General features: G+C 53.1%; 1 protein-coding gene across 2 annotated transcripts; it reads right to left on the reverse strand.

Moving 5' to 3' along the window:
• Positions 1-224: 224 nt before the first annotated feature.
• Positions 225-9612, reverse strand: LOC136501585 (ribonuclease 3-like protein 3). Of its 2 annotated transcripts, none has more exons than XM_066497096.1 (3): positions 8897-9612; positions 897-1034; positions 225-807 (listed from the first exon to the last, which is right to left on the reverse strand). In XM_066497096.1, exons 1-3 carry the CDS (start codon positions 9284-9286, stop codon positions 469-471), a joined length of 867 nt encoding a protein of 288 aa, XP_066353193.1. In that variant the 5' UTR covers positions 9287-9612; the 3' UTR covers positions 225-468. The 2 variants fall into 2 exon arrangements, with proteins under 2 accessions (XP_066353193.1, XP_066353192.1); XM_066497095.1 differs by having other exon boundaries at positions 888-1034; positions 8897-9609.
• Between the last annotated feature and the right edge of the window lie 6990 nt (positions 9613-16602).

Raw genomic sequence — 16602 nt, forward strand, 5'->3', positions numbered from 1 at the left:
TTCATAGATTACCCCTCCATATAGATAACCTTTTATTGTTAAACTCCCGGCCTTCATATATGAGCAGGAACTAGATCTTTACAGGGTTATTTTAGCTAAAACAAACACCAACACAATGCCAGCAAAATCAGTCACATGTCTGATTCAAACAATCCCTTGCCGGAGCATCACTCCTTGCAATACAGAACATAATATTGGGTTGTGATTCCCTGATGCACTTCAAAAATAAAAGGTTAGGCTTGAAATTAAATCGATTGAACAATATCTTAGTAACTTGTCACCTAAATTGCTGGTAATGACAGTGTTTGAATATCGATAATTACATAGCAACATAGAAATTCAATGAAAATGGACCAACCTAGTGTTTCTATGCTTCACCATTTCATTAGGACTTAATTGTTAAAATGGTGAAGCATAGAAGCACATAACAGAACATGCCATTCATTGAACCTATGATGCATCTGTATGTCACTGACATTTTAGTGTTCCAGCTATGTCTAGTTCGTCCAATGCCTCAGAAACATCTGCTGATGCTGATTCACTTTGGGTCTGTCCAAGTGTTTCCTTTAGCTTATCCAGAGCAGCCTTCGCAGCACGGTTCTGAGCTATCTCCTTCTTTTGACCATAAGTAGCACTTGCAACTAGCTCACCATCAATCAACACCTCAACCTTCAAACTCTTATCCCATTCATCTTTCACAAATTTCACCCCTCGGCGAGTCTTTTGGCAAAACTCAAAAAGCTCAGTTACCGGGTGCTTGCCTAATGTCTCTAAGCCAATAAGTGGATCAGCCAAAGTTCGAAAGACCTAACATAAGAAACTGAAATATCAGCAAGTGTTAACTCAAAAGCAATGATTAAGGTTTCTCAGTTTAGAGAAATAGATACCCGCCAAACCTCCTCTTGGTCGAAGTTGGAGTCCCAGTATATGGCACCAATAAGAGATTCCACAATGTCACACAGAACTTTAGGAGGATCCAATAGTCCATTTGAGTGAACCGGATATTTGCGCATTTCTTCTATGAAAGAACAGATCTGTAAACGCCAGAACATGAAGGATAAATAAAAAAGTTATCACTCAAAACAGAACAGAAGTAAATAAGATAAAGCATAACAGTAATCTAGATAATCCCTATGTAATAATGTATTGCTGTGGGATGAAGAAGCGCGAAGTGGTGAGGGTACTGTGGTAGACTTTAGGCCATCCACCATGTTTACGTTTGGATACGATCTAGTTGATTATTTTTTACCTTTATCCATGTGCATAGCTTACAAATATTTGTATAAGGGACAAGAAAAGACAAGACAGGTTAATTTTTTCATGGTAAGAACTTGATACCCATCTTTCATATTGTTCATTTGAAGAACATGTTAAAATGCAATACCTAGGATGTATGTTGCATTAAAAGTTGAAGTGTTTAGCACTACAATGCATAAACAACTACAAAGATGAATTGACAAGCGAGAAATCCTGTAAAAAAAATTAAGTGGCCAGATGAAATCCTAAAGTTTACTGCTTCAATGGAGAAGACTAGCACTAACAGCTAGTATATTACTAATTGGCACAAGAAACACACAGGAACATTCGTTATTAGTTTCACTTAGCTATGTATTCATTTAGATAATATCAGAAACATATTTTGACTACAAACAATGGACATTGCCATAAAAATAGAATGCTCTATTTGTCACAGAAATGACAAATTTTCTTTTCTCAAATATAATGACAAGGAAGGGCGGGATTGGTGCAAGCGGTAGAGTCTTACCACCTGTGACCGGAAGGTCCTGGGTTCGAGTCACTGATGGATAAGTCTCATGTGTGGCTGGTCTTTATGGGGCTGTGCTGCTCACATGGTCCTTGTGGCTGTTTTTCTGTTTTTAGGACAGCATCTTAGACTAGAGGACAGCATCTTAGCTAGGACAACATATTAGCATCTTAGACTAGCATCTTGGCATATGCTTAGCTGGCTAGCAGCCTATAAATATGTAACTCCAACCCCTCAGGTTGGTATGGCATTTGCGTGAGTTTGTGTGAGAAATAGACAAGAAAATTGCCCCAACTCCTAGTGTCATCCTCTCTCGATGAGAGTAAGAATTCTCCTACTACCAAGAGTGAGAATTCAGCGACTAACAACTGGTATCAGAGCCGTATTATCCTGTAGCCTGAGCATCTCTTGCTCATCTTCTCTCCCAGCCTCACAACAGCCCCAGCTGTTGGCAGCAGCAGCTCCTCCGGCCGCTCCTGTTCACTCCTCTCCCAGTTCGTCTGAAGCAGCCCTCTCCCCACGCAGCAGCCCCCCGGTAGCGCGTCATGTCCGCAAGGCAGTCTCAGCGCTCAGTCGCCTCGAGCACGCGGCGTCGGCAGAAGGCTGAACTTGCCGCGGCAGAGGAACGCGAGCGAGCGGCGGCAGAGACCGCTGCGGCGGCGGCAAGGGCGTCGAGGCTGGCGGCAGCAAGGGCGGAGGCGGAAGCCCCAGCTGTTGGCAGCAGCAGCTCCTCCGGCCGCTCCTGTTCACTCCTCTCCCAGTTCGTCTGAAGCAGCCCTCTCCCCACGCAGCAGCCCCCGGTAGCGCGTCATGTCGGCAGAGACCGCTGCGGCGACGGCAAGGGCGTCGAGGCTGGCGGCGGAGCTGGCAGCAGCCAGAGCGGAGGCGGAAGCAGCGGCGGCGGCGGATGCAGTGTGTGCGGCGGCAGCGGAGGTCGAGTTTCTGCGCGGCAGCGTCAGCAGCTCCGTTTGTGCTGACGACAGTGCCGACGCGGACCTCAAGCTGCTAGAGAGGGAGGCAGCGCGAGCGCGGGCGGCGCAGTGGGCAGCCGCGTACGCCCACGAGCGTGGCGGCAGCCCAAACAGACGCGGACGCGCTGGCGGCGCTCCTGGTGGAGGTGCGCACGGCGGTGGCGCTCCTGGGGCAGCCGCGCACGTCCACGAGCGTGGCGGCAGCCCAGACAGGTGCGAACGCGCTGGCGGCGCTCCTGGTGGAGGCGCGCACGGCTGGTGGCGCTCCTGGGGCAGCCGCGCACGTCCACGAGCGTGGCGGCAGCCCAGACAGGCGCGGACTGCGCTGGCGGCGCTCCTGGAGGAGGCGCGCACGACGGTGGCGCTCCTGGAGGAGGCACGCACGGCAACGGTGGCGGACGGGTTGATGGAGATCGCGGCCTTCACAGGCAGCATGGCTCTCTCTCCCCGGATCGGTTCCGTGGTTACCACGGGTTCTAGGCTGTTGTCAGGGACGTCGGCCCCGGAGGTGGGTGGCCTACCCTCACCAAGACCAACTACGTCGAGTGGGCTGTGGTGATGAGGGTAAAGCTCCAGGTGCGGCACATGTGGGAGGCAGTCCGGTACGGCGACGTCGACTACGACCTAGATCGATGGGTGCTGGATGCTCTCATCGCTGCAGTCCCGCTCGAGATGCAGTTCTCGCTTACCAGCAAGCGGACTGCCAAGGAGGCTTGGGACGCCATCGCTGCGGCACGCATCGGCAGCGACCGCGCCCGCAAGTCCACACTGCAGGCACTTCGCAATGAGTGGGAGAACCTGGCCTTCAAGCCAGGTGAGGACGTTGATGACTTTGCTCTCCGTCTCAACACTCTGTTGCAGAAGATGGTGCAGTTCGACGACGACACCTACGGCGAGGAGAGAGCTGTCGAAAACTCTTCCGCTGCGTCCCCGAGAAATACAAGCAGATGGCTCGCTCGATCGAGTCTCTGCTGGATCTCTCCACGATGTCGATCGAGGAGGCGATAGGTCGCCTCAAGGTCGTCGACAGCGATGAGCCACAGTCCCTCTCGGGGCCCATCACCACTGGCGGGAAGCTCCTTCTCACTCGGGAGCAGTGGCTTGCCGGTGACCGGAGGAAGGGGGAGCCTTCTTCCGCGACAGGCGGCCGCAGGCGTGGCAAGCCGCGCAGAGACTCCCAGGCCGGGGCGCGAGGACGTGCCGAGGGTGATGCCCGCGGAGACGCCCAGGGCGGCGCCGCCGGCAGGCACAAGCCGGCACGAGACGACACCTGCCGCAACTGCGGCCAGCTTGGCCATTGGACCAAGTACTGTCGACAGCCACGACGCGGCCAGGCCCACGTCGCACAGGCGGAGGAGGAGCCGGCTCTGTTCATGGCACATGCCAGCATCGAGCTACCTCCAGCGGCACCGGCCGCAGCGGCTCTCCTCCACCTTGACGAGCCAAAAGCACACGCCCTCCTCGACGACAGCTCCGGCAACGACAAGACTGACGGGTGGTGCCTCGACACCAGCGCCACCCATCACATGACCGGTCGACGGGAGTTCTTCACCGAGCTTGACTCTAGCGTCCGAGGCTCCGTCAAGTTTGGGGATGCCTCCGGCGTGGAGATCAAGGGCGTCGGCTCCATCATCTTCACCGCCGTGTCTGGTGAGCACAGGCTGCTCACCGGAGTCTACTACATCCCCGCGTTGAGGAACTCCATCATCAGCTTAGGACAGCTGGATGAGAACGGTTCGCGCGTGGTGGTTGAGAATGGAGTCATGAGGATTTGGGGTCGCCGTCGTCGCCTTCTTGCCAAAGTATCCAGAAGCGCAAATCGACTCTACGTCCTTAACGTGCAGGTGGCACAACCCCTCTGTCTCGCTGCTCGTCGGGACGACGAGGCGTGGCAGTGGCACGAGCGTTTCGGGCACCTTCACTTCGAGGCCCTGAAGAGGCTCAGTGCGATGGAGATGGTGCGAGGCATGCTGTGCCTTGACCATGTGGAGCAGCTCTGCGACGTCTGCGTGTTGACAAAGCAGAGGCGACTCCCCTTTCCCCAGCGGGCGAGCTTTCGAGCCAAGGAGAGGCTCGAGCTCGTGCACGGGGACTTGTGTGGCCCGGTGACACCGGCCACACCGGGAGGACGACGCTACTTCCTGCTGCTCGTCGACGACTTCTCCCGCTACATGTGGGTGATGGTCCTCGGCAGCAAAGGAGAGGCTGCGGACGCCATCAGGCGCGCGCAGGCTGCTGCGGAGGCGGAGTGCGACCGCAAGCTGCGCATGCTGCGCACCGACAACGGCGGCGAATTCACGACGGCTGAATTCGCGTCGTACTGCGCTGATGAGGGCATTCAGCGCCACTACTCCGCGCCGTACAGCCCGCAGCAGAACGACGTCGTCAAGTGGCGCAACCAGACGGTTGTGGGGATGGCTCGGACCCTTCTCAAGCAGAGGGGGATGCCGGCTGTCTTCTAGGGAGAGGCGGTGGTGTCGGCCGTCTACATCCTCAACTGCTCGCCTACCAAGGCGCTCGACGGCAGGACGCCGTACGAGGCTTGGCACGGGCGCAAGCCGGCGGTCTCCCACTTGCAGGTCTTCGGCTGCCTCGCGTTCGCCAAGGAGCTTGGCCACATCAGCAAGCTCGACGACAGGAGCACTCCAGGAGTGTTCATCTGCTACGCGGAGGGCTCGAAGGCCTACCGCATCCTTGACCCGAAGACACAGCGTGTGCACACGGCACGCGACGTTGTGTTCGACGAAGGGCGAGGATGGGCGTGGGACAAGGCGGTGGACGATGGCTCGGCTCCGACATACGACGACTTCACTGTCGAGTACGTCCACTTCGAGGGAGCTGGGGGAGTAGGCAGCTCTTCTTTGGCGAGCGCGTCTACCCTAGTCCCCGAGCCTCCACCGGCCCCGGCGCCTGCTACTCCGACAGCACCACGCTCTCCAGCCAGGACGTCGGCTGCGATGAGTTCTTCGCCGGCTCCACCACAGCCGGCAATGCCACGCACTCCAGTATCGACAGGCACCTCTCCGGGCACGTCTACTCCAGCTCGTGTCGAGCACAGCCCGGTTGAGCTCGCTACTCCACTCTCTCACGACAAGGAGCGCATCGACGCGTACCACGACGGCAAGCCATTACGGTATCGTACGATGGGGAACCTTCTCGGCGACCAGCCGGTGCCGGGACCGGTGCCTCACGACCTGGAGGCACAGTTGCACCTTGCGTGTGACGATGGCGAGCCTCGGTCGTATGCAGAGGCCGAGAGACACGCGGCATGGCGCGCCGCGATGCAGTTGGAGATGGATACGGTTGAGAAGAACCGCACCTGGGAGCTTGCTGACCTTCCTCGTGGTCACCGCGCGATCACCCTTAAGTGGGTGTACAAGCTGAAGAGGGATGAAGCCGGCGCCATCGTCAAGCACAAGGCTCGCTTGGTGGCACGAGGTTTCGTGCAGCAGGAGGGGGTCGATTTCGACGCCTTTGCTCCCGTGGCACGGATGGAGTCCGTGCGACTCCTTGCACTAGCTGCCCTGGAGGGCTAGCGTGTTCATCACATGGACGTCAAGTCGGCGTTCCTTAACGGCGACTTGAAGGAGGAGGTCTACGTGCACCAGCCGCCGGGATTTGCGATCCCCGGCAAGTAGGGCAAGGTACTCCGCCTGCGCAAGGCCCTCTATGGCTTGTGGTAGGCACCGAGGGCGTGGAATGCCAAGTTGGATTCCACGCTAAAGGGGATGGGCTTCGAGCAAAGCCCGCACGAGGCGGCCATCTACCGACGGGGCACTGGAGGAAATGCCCTGCTGGTGGGTGTCTACGTCGACGACTTGGTGATCACCGGCACCAAGGATGCGGAGGTGGCGGCATTCAAGGAAGAGATGAAGGCCACCTTCCAGATGAGTGACCTGGGGCCTCTCTCCTTCTACCTAGGAATCGAGGTGCACCATGATGACTCTGGGATCACGCTTCGACAGACCGCCTACGCCAAGCGCGTCGTTGAGCTAGCTGGGCTCACCGACTGCAACCCAGCTCTCACTCCGATGGAGGAGAGGCTGAAGCTGAGCCGCGACAGCACGACGGAGGAGGTGGACGCTACGCAGTACCGGCGTCTTGTGGGGAGCCTTCGCTACCTCGCCCACACACGGCCGGACTTGGCATTCTCCGTCGGCTACGTTAGTCGGTTCATGCAGTGACCGACGACGGAGCACCAGCAGGCTGTGAAGAGGATCATCCGCTACGTTACGGGGACTCTCGACCACGGCCTCTACTACCCGAGGTGCCCTGGGGTGGCACACTTCGTCGGGTACAGCGATAGCGACCACGCCGGCGACATTGACACCAGCAAGAGCACGAGCGGGATCCTTTTCTTCCTCGGCAAGTGCCTCGTTAGCTGGCAGTCGGTCAAGCAGCAGGTGGTGGCCCTGTCCAGCTGCAAGGCCGAGTACATAGCGGCCTCCACCGCTTCGACTCAGGCGCTCTGGCTTGCTTGACTGCTTGGTGATCTCCTCGGCAGAGACACTAGAGCGGTGGAGCTCAGGGTGGACAGCAAGTCCGCTCTGGCCCTGGCAAAGAACCCCGTGTTCCACGAACGCAGCAAGCACATCCGGGTGAGGTACCACTTCATCCGAGGCTGTTTGGAGGAAGGAAGCATCAAGGCGAGCTACATCAACACCAAGGACCAGCTTGCGGACCTGCTCACCAAGCCCCTTGGGAGGATCAAGTTCCTTGAGCTCTGCTCTAGGACCGGGATGGTTCAACTCTCCCACAAGACGACGCACAAGACTTAGGGGGGGAATGATGGATAAGTCTCATGTGTGGCTGGTCTTTGTAGGGGCTGTGCTGCTCACATGGTCCTTGTGGCTGTTTTTCTGTTTTTAGGACAGCATCTTAGACTAGAGGACATCATCTTAGAGGACAACATCTTAGCTAGGACAACATATTAGCATCTTAGACTAGCATCTTAGACTAGCATCTTGGCATATGCTTGGCTGGCTAGCAGCCTATAAATATGTAACCCCAACCCCTCAGGTTGGTATGGCATTTATGTGAGTTTGTGTGAGAAATAGACAAGAAAATTGCCCCAGCTCCTAGTTTCATTCTCTTTCGATGAGAGTAAGAATTCTCCTACTACCAAGAGTGAGAATTCAGCGACTAACAGTCACGGTCTCCTCGTATTGCACAGGCGAGGGTAAGGCTTGCCACTGACACCCTTCCCCAGACCCCGCACAGAGCGGGAGCTCTCTGCACTGGGTAGGCCCTTTTAAATATAATGACAAGCAGAGCACTTTATGGCTCTCAGGCAGCGAACAAAACACACAGGGTTTCTCTACCTTGGAGCTCCGGGACACACTTGTGCTTTGCTGATGTCCCAATGCCATTCAATCAGTCAGAATGTAAATAAGGAAGTGATCGTGGCATGCAGAGTGATGCCCTGCCTTTTGATGTTACAAAGATCAAAATTTTCGGTTCCATTTGTCTGAGTGTCTGACTGCAATCCCTCTCTTAATGAGGCCAGCTAAGTTACTGGTAGTGATGCTAATATGTATAAAGGTAGGGGTGGGGTGGGACACACTCCAATTATACAAGACTAAATATTGGCTTAACATGTTCTTAAAACTAAGGGGCAACGCCAAGTTCATTCACCGTGTGCATGGGAGCTTAAAACGAATAAGTTTGGCACAAGATCTTCTTCGATTAGCATCACCCCTGTTAAAAATATGCCAAGTCTGAATGCCAAAAGATACTGGCTGGAACAGAGGAAAAGGTGGAAACCAAAAGATTCTCCCCTTTCAGCGGAAAGTAATGGCAGGAGATCCTACCCAGGGCCCAGAAACCCAGCCAATAAGGACAGCACATGCCATTCGTTATCTGAACTGACCTAGGAGAATTCGAATACACAAAAAGATACTACAGGCATGATCCTGATTACGAATCCCGAATCCGTTTGCCAATTGGATAGCATTTGCAGTATAGATATTATCAAGAATCAGCAGGCAAAGGGACAAAAGTATAGATATTATCAAGAATCAGCAGGCAAAGGGACAAAATTGATCCTCTCCAAGAAGCTAAAGGGGCCGGATGAATTGGCTGTCGCTTTCCACAAACATCTATCCCAAGGCAATCACACCACACAGGTAGCGGCGGACAATAAAAGTTGCTAGTATTCAACCTGGTCTTGGAGTTTGGGTGCCTTGTGGCGGAGGAAGCGGTAGAGGCCGCGGTCGACGGCGACGCGCGCGAGCTTCTCCGTGTCGACGTTCGCGGCGCGGAGCCTGGTGAGCGGGCCGGGCGGGAGGCTGCGGTAGTTGCGGAAGACCTCCCGCGACATGAGGCAGGTGAGGACGCCGTCGCCGAGGTACTCGAGGCGCTCGTAGGTGTCCCCGGGGCGGTAGGGGAAGTAGAAGGAGCCGTGCGTGAGCGCGAGCTCGACGAGGGACTTGTCGGCGAACTCGTAGCCGAGGACGGCCTCGATGGCGGCCACGTCCTCGGCGCTCATCGGCGGGACTTCCCCGGGCGGCGCGTGCCGCTGCCGGTGCTCCCTCGGCATGTGCGGCGTCATTGGTGGTGGTACTGGTGATGGCTGCTCCTGCTCGTCGTCTCCTCGGTGGCGGAGTGCGGCGCGGGCGCTGTGGCCATACGCCGATCGGGAGGAGAGGGTTTATCAGGAGTGCGACGCGGGTTTGGATTTGGGAGGTCGGTCGGTCAGTCGGGGTCAGCTGGGAAACAGAAGAACGCCAAGGGCGGAAGGAACCGGCGGTGGGGGGATCGGAGGGAGCGAGGAAACGGTTAATGCCCGGCTGCGGTGGGCTGAACGTGCCGCGGCGTGTGCGGAAGCCACGGCTTTTGGAGCGTGTTTCACCGACAGAGGAGGGTTGGGATCAGATCTACTACTACTGTAGCATTGATGAGCGCGCAGACCCGGTCCCGGTAGTTGCTTACGTGAGGACTAATCAATTGCTGAACGTCTCTTCTGTCCTGGCCCCAACTCAAGCGAGAATGCTCACTTGGTGCATTAAAAGGGGTGTAGGTTCACGGAAGTTTAATCCGCGTCATATCGGACGTTCAGATATTAATTAGTAGAGCTAAATATGAGTTAATTATAAAACTAATTATACAGATGGAAACTAATTTACGAGATGAATCTATTAAGCCATCGTTAACATATATTTACTGTAGCACTATATTGTCAAATCATTGACTAATTAGGCTTAATAGATTCGTCTCGCAAATTAATCTCAATCTGTGTAGTTAGTTTTGTAATTAGTCTATATTTAATAATTTAAATTAGTGTTCAAACATCCGATATGACAGAGACTAAAATTCAGTGCGTGGAACCAAACACCCTCAAAATTTTGAGTCCTTATCATTCACTTTAAATCTTTAATTTATGTTTTCTAGACGTGCCACTTCCATCTATTTTGTTATTAAATGATATTAAGATGTACCTGAAATGATCATTTTGTCTTTATGTCATGTTTTGAAATCTAGCATGGTTTCTCTTTTTTCCACCTATTCACGTTGGATTAATTTTGGATCACACACCAGCTAGGTCTAGATTGTCCGGGATCGCCATGTACCAAAGAACGCAGCGAGGATCACACTTACGTTGGGTGAAGACCGGAGAGGTTTACGAGCAAACCACTAGAGGATAAGCAATCGCGCTTACGTGATAAAGAATGGCTAGTTTCCGGATAAACTAGTAAACAAATCATTGAAGTTCTCGCACGGGAGAGACCCCATCGGGGACGTCGTCAGGTTGTCCTAGGTTGGCCAGCAAGCCTATGGCGCCATCCTTAGTCATCGGATCAAGTGATGAACAACATAGGGTTAGAAAAGATAGGGCAAAGAGAGAGTTTGTGTTGTATTTTGATGATTGAAAGTTGGGATACTCATTCAGCCATGTACCCCCTATTTTATAGGGAGTAGGGGTGGTCTTATCCCATTGAAAAACCAATATGGTACTATTATTATGTCATTTAAAATGGGCCAAAACTGGCATGGGCCTCTTAAAATTGGCATGGCCCCAATTTTAGTGTTAACACCACTCAAATTGAAATACATGACTTCTTTTTTATGGTAATTCTTGTTGTAGGGCATTCGATAGACGCTGTCTGTGGGGGATAGACCCCCGGGTACCACAAGATGGTACGTGGGCCGCACCATCCGAGGTGGCCCGGCCCGTGAGATCAAGACGTGCACGGCGCTGCTTGGCGTGCACCGCAAGACATTGTAATAGTACCAAATAGGATACTTTACTTGTAACCTTGTCCCTTCGGAGTATATAAGGAGGGGCAAGGGTCCCCTAGAGGACAGATCCATAGATATCATACAGTATACATCTCAATACAATACACCAAAGACACAGGACGTAGGGTATTACGTCGATCAGACGGCCCGAACCTGTCTAAATCGCTGTCTCTGCGCCTTGTGTCACCATCTGGTTCCTGATTACACGCACCGTCTACCGACAATCTACCACCACGGGCACCCCCCTCGGTGGACTGCCGACCATATTTCGTCGACAGTGGCGCGCCAGGTAGGGGGTGTGCGCTTGATCCATGGCGAGCTAGATGGACCTCAAATCAACAACGCGTTCTCGTCGTCAATCTCGTGGAGATCCATCCCGGTCCACGACGACGATTCATCGCTGCTACACCAGCCCCTGTGACAGCAGATCCGATCTCGGAACCACCTCCGAGGTCGTTTTCACCAACGACTCACCGCCGCTGCTCTCGTCAGCCCTCGTCGACGACTAGCCGCCGCTGCTCTGGTTGGCCCTCGTTGACAACTCGCCGCCGATGCTCTCGTCGGCCCTCGTCGACAACTCGCCGCCGATGCTCTCGTCGGCCCTCGTCGACAACTCGCCGCCGATGCTCTCGTCAGCCCTCGCCGTCGACTCGTCATCACCGCTCGGCGGCCTTCGCTGACATCCTTCGCTGACGTCCCTCGCCGTCGATTCATCGTCACCGCTCGACGGCCTTCGCCGATGTCCCTCGCCGTCGACTCGTCGTCACCGCTCGATGGCCTCCGCCGAGCTCCGACCACCTCGACCACCAGACCACGTCGACCACGTCCCGAGCAGCTCCGCTGAGCTCCGACCACGTCGACCACCAGACCACGTCGAAAACATTCCGAGCGGCTCCGCCGAGCTTCGACCACCAGACCACGTCGCAATGATGATCGCCGCGAAGAACGGCGCTACGACAATCGCGACCACAGTCATGACGATAGGTCGAAAAGCTTGAGGACCGGACGACTTCATCACCACCGACTAGATTTCTATCCAAAGATAAGTACACTTCTAATATTTATATTCAATATAATTTTCATTACGACGTTTCTCCACAACGTCCTCGTCATGATTATTCTTCAAATAACGTTTGTCCATGTATACCATCTTAAATATAACATACATCTATACTTAATGCAAATCATCGACCAGTCATGTTGACGCTCGATGCCTCCAGAGACGGCCATGTCTCCGGCTCCTCCCTACACGTGCATGAGCGTCTGCCCTCTGCGTTATGGGTGGTCGGCAGCGGTTCCTTAGCGACGCTTTGTTCTTCCTACACGTGCACGGGCTCCGCGCCCCGCGTTATGGTTCACGGGCTAGCTAGGGCTGGAGACTCAGCTACATACTAACTGGTCGAGCGGTTTATATTAAGTATAAACACAAACTTCATATTAACACTGATGTTCACAAAGCACCAACTGCTTTATCACATCATGCTCATTTGCAAATGACTGCTGATCGTATTTTCTTCACCGCTGATTTTTTCTCCATAATTTATTATTTTGTACATCATGTACTACCATTCTACGTATTTATCTACAGGAATTTTGAGCTATGCTTGGGGACTTCGTCGCTCGCCTCTCGACCTACGCTCGAGGACTGCCTCGATCACTCTCCGACCACGGCTCGGGGACTTCGTCGCTCGCTCCTCGACCTACGCTCGGGGACTGCCTCGATCACTCTCCGACCACGGCTCGGGGACTTCGTCGCTCGCTCCTCGACCTGTGCTTGGGGACTGCCTCGATCACTCTCCAACCATGGCTCGGGGACTTCGTCGCTCGCCTCTCGACCTACGCTCGGGGACTGCCTCGATCACTCTCCGACCACGGCTCGGGGACTTCGTCGCTCGCTCCTCGACCTATGCTCGGGGACTGCCTCGATCACTCTCCGACCATGGCTCGGGGACTTCGTCGCTCGCTCCTCGACCTGTGCTTGGGGACTGCCTCGATCACTCTCCGACCATGGCTCGGGGACTTCGTCGCTCGCTCCTCGACCTATGCTCGGGGACTGCCTCGACCGCTCTCCGACCACGGCTCGGGGACTTCGTCGCTCGCTCCTCGACCTGTGCTCAGGGACTGCCTCGACCGCTCTCTGACCACGGCTCGAGGACTTCGTCGCTCATCCTCGACCTGTGCTCGGGGACTGCCTCGACCACTCTCTGACCACGGCTCGGGGACTTTGCGTCTTGACTACATGTGACTGGCAACTCGCATACAGTTGGGATATTTTTTCTCACTTGGACCTTGCTACAAGGCTCATACCTCGCCTTCCAGCAAGCTCGGGGACTACATCGGTACGATGCACCTGCCGGTGCATCTCGTATCGCCTGTACGACGATTGGGTTCTCAACTTAACTGGGAATTCTTTTTAGACCCTGGCACCACGTGCCTACGTCACCTACTACCAGGCTCGGGGACTAAGTGGGCACACTTCACCTTGCGGTGAATGTGCTTGTTTTTCGACCACTACGCCTTTGATGATCAAAGATGCTACGCTTCAAGACGCACTTACATTTCTTTTCAGAAATACAAGTGGGCACACTTCCCGGGACGGAAATCTTTTTCTTTCTTCTTAAGAGCACCATACATTCTTCGAACAACCTACTTCTCCGGCGACAACGGTGGTCGGAGATGTCAAGAACTCAAGCCTCACTGTTCGGAGAAGGTTAAAATGGTGTGTCGCATCAGAATACATGGCGCTCGGGGACTAGCTGTGGGGGATAGACCCCCGGGTACCACAAGATGGTACGTGGGCCGCACCATCCGAGGTGGCCCGGCCCGTGAGATCAAGACGTGCACGGCGCTGCTTGGCGTGCACCGCAAGACATTGTAATAGTACCAAATAGGATACTTTACTTGTAACCTTGTCCCTTCGGAGTATATAAGGAGGGGCAAGGGTCCCCTAGAGGACAGATCCATAGATATCATACAGTATACATCTCAATACAATACACCAAAGACACAGGACGTAGGGTATTACGTCGATCAGACGGCCCAAACCTGTCTAAATCGCTGTCTCTGCGCCTTGTGTCACCATCTGGTTCCTGATTACACGCACCGTCTACCGACAATCTACCACCACGGGCACCCCCCTCGGTGGACTGCCGACCATATTTCGTCGACACTGTCCTCCTAGGCCTACACGCGAATCGGCCCAACAGGCTATCGGTCTGCTTCCTTACTCCCCATCTCTACGAGACTACGACCGTAACTTCCCCACTCCGTGTCGTTGCCATGTTCATCGTGCCGCCTGCCCCTCCATTTCCAATCATGGCGTCCACTCGCGCCCGTGTTGGGCGGCACGAAATCCAGGCCACCATAGATCCTCCCCCATCCAAGCTTCCTGCTCCAGCACCCACCCGCCCTCTGCTCCATCGTCGCTACCGCTCCCTATCTCATCCACCGAAGCGACCTACCGTGGCCTTCTCTAGCACGTGCCCCACTCCGCCTCATAGCCTTCTCCAGCGCGCATTCGCCTTCTCCACCAGAGCGACCCACCACGATCTTCTCCACTGGACCTGCCATGACTTCTCCACCAGAGTGGCGAGCTCCGCGCCACCGGCGAGCTCTACACCGGTGAACTCCACGTACCGATGTGCCTCCATTCTCAAGCAGCAAGGAGATGTTGCGCTAAAAGCGCACGTTGTAAGTATTTGTTTCAAGTGATTCAGATGTTTTAGAGGTACGTTGTAAGTGTTATATATTATTGTTGCAAAAGTAGATAGGGATGTTGCACATGGTGTAATGGTTATACACATATGTTTCAAGTGTATGTTCTAAATGTTTTATCTATTTCAGACATATGTTGGAAGTATTTTTTTGGATGTTGCAAAAGTGGATCTAGATGTTGCATATAAATGCATGCTGCAAGCGTGTATTTTCAAGTGTTTCATATGTTTGCAAAACTACACATGTGTTTTCCTGGTGTTTCATATGTATGTTGCAAGTGTTTCACCTATTGAGGACGTATGTTACAAGTGTTTTATCTAGATATTACAAAAGTAGATCTGGTGTTGTACATGTTGCAATAGGACCCATCTACCGTAGCCGCCTGTTGCAACTGTAGGCGTCGCCGTGGGTCACCGTGCGGGTGCCTAAGGCTGGTAGACGTATCCAAGCACTTATCCATAGGCAGGGCAGGTGATCGGGACTCACGTGGGCATAGGCAGCCCCGCGTGCGCATAGGAAGCGGAGTAGGCGTGGGTTTGCATGCGTGCAGGAAAGGAGTGGCACGAGAAATAGGGAGTTCCTCGCATGTGCAAGCGAATCACGTGAACGCGCGTATGAATTAATTTTCTCCATATCCGGCTACGGCCTGCGGCAATGTCTGATGATTTAGTTGTGCAACCTGTGGCAGCGTCTAATGCTAGCGTCCTAGATGGGCTGTCCGGGCGCTAGCAGTTCCCTTTTTTAGTTATATACATGATTTTATTTTTACAAGCCCATGTCAGTCGAGGGCTAATTGTATATAAAGAAAGAGTATTACTAGGAATATCCACTTTCATGACGAACAACTTTCCTCACTAAAGGACCCAAATTCATCATAATTTTAGTTTTATGACGAAAAATGGTTCGTCAGAGAAGTCGCGTCATACTTGAACTTCCGTGATGAATCTAGAAACTCGTCATAGAAGTGGCTTGATCTGTGACAAAAAATTCATTGTCATAGAACTATTTTGGCATGCGTGGCATGGTGCAACCACGCTGGCGATTACTTCTGCTAGAGATGCTTTCCACGTGTACATGCTATAGCCGGTTCCATTGGAGATGGTTTGGGTCACGTGTCACCTTGTCATTGGACAACATGGTCATCTTTGGTTCTTGCACATTTCTAGTTCTTAATGGACCACGTGTCGGGTCCCTATTGTTCCTCATGTCAGTTTTCTATTAGCACACGTGTCGTGTTGCCGATGGATCACGTGTCACTTCTTCATTGGACCATGTGTCTTATTTTTATTGGTCGACATGGCCGTTTCTTATTCAACCACGTGTCAAGGTGCTATCCGTCCATGTTTTATTTTTTTATCCACCCACGTGGCTTAACGACTTCCTTCCATGTGTCAAATTTTTATTAGCCTACGTGTCGTGCCATGACTATTTCACGTGTCATGCACTAGTTCGTCCACAGGTCGCATTTTTATTTGATCACATGGCCTGCTCAGGTTCTACCACATGCTCAACAATCAATTCATCATAAAGGTAATTCAAGATCATCACTGCTGCATAGATTGACTATATAATTATTCGACAAATGTCTACATAATTATTCAGCATGACAATCAAATACAACAAATTATTGTTTACACATCAAACCAGCACACGAGTACACACATCAAACCACAAATGTTCACTACATCAAGCCAACAGAGTTAACGACTGAGAGTTACTAGAAGAAGAGATGAAGTGCATGATATCCTCACGTAGCTTATTGTACTCTTTCTGTTGATGTATCTTGAACTCCCCCAAACTCCCTTTTCAGTCTTTTTTGTCTTTCTCTTTAGTTCATCCACTTGTTCGATGAGGTTAGCAAAACTTTCCTGTTTAGCAACATTAGCAACAAGCTGTTCCCAAAGCATTCTCTCT

Source organism: Miscanthus floridulus, chromosome 13 (assembly GCF_019320115.1).
Source record: "Miscanthus floridulus cultivar M001 chromosome 13, ASM1932011v1, whole genome shotgun sequence".
NCBI lineage: Eukaryota > Viridiplantae > Streptophyta > Magnoliopsida > Poales > Poaceae > Miscanthus > Miscanthus floridulus.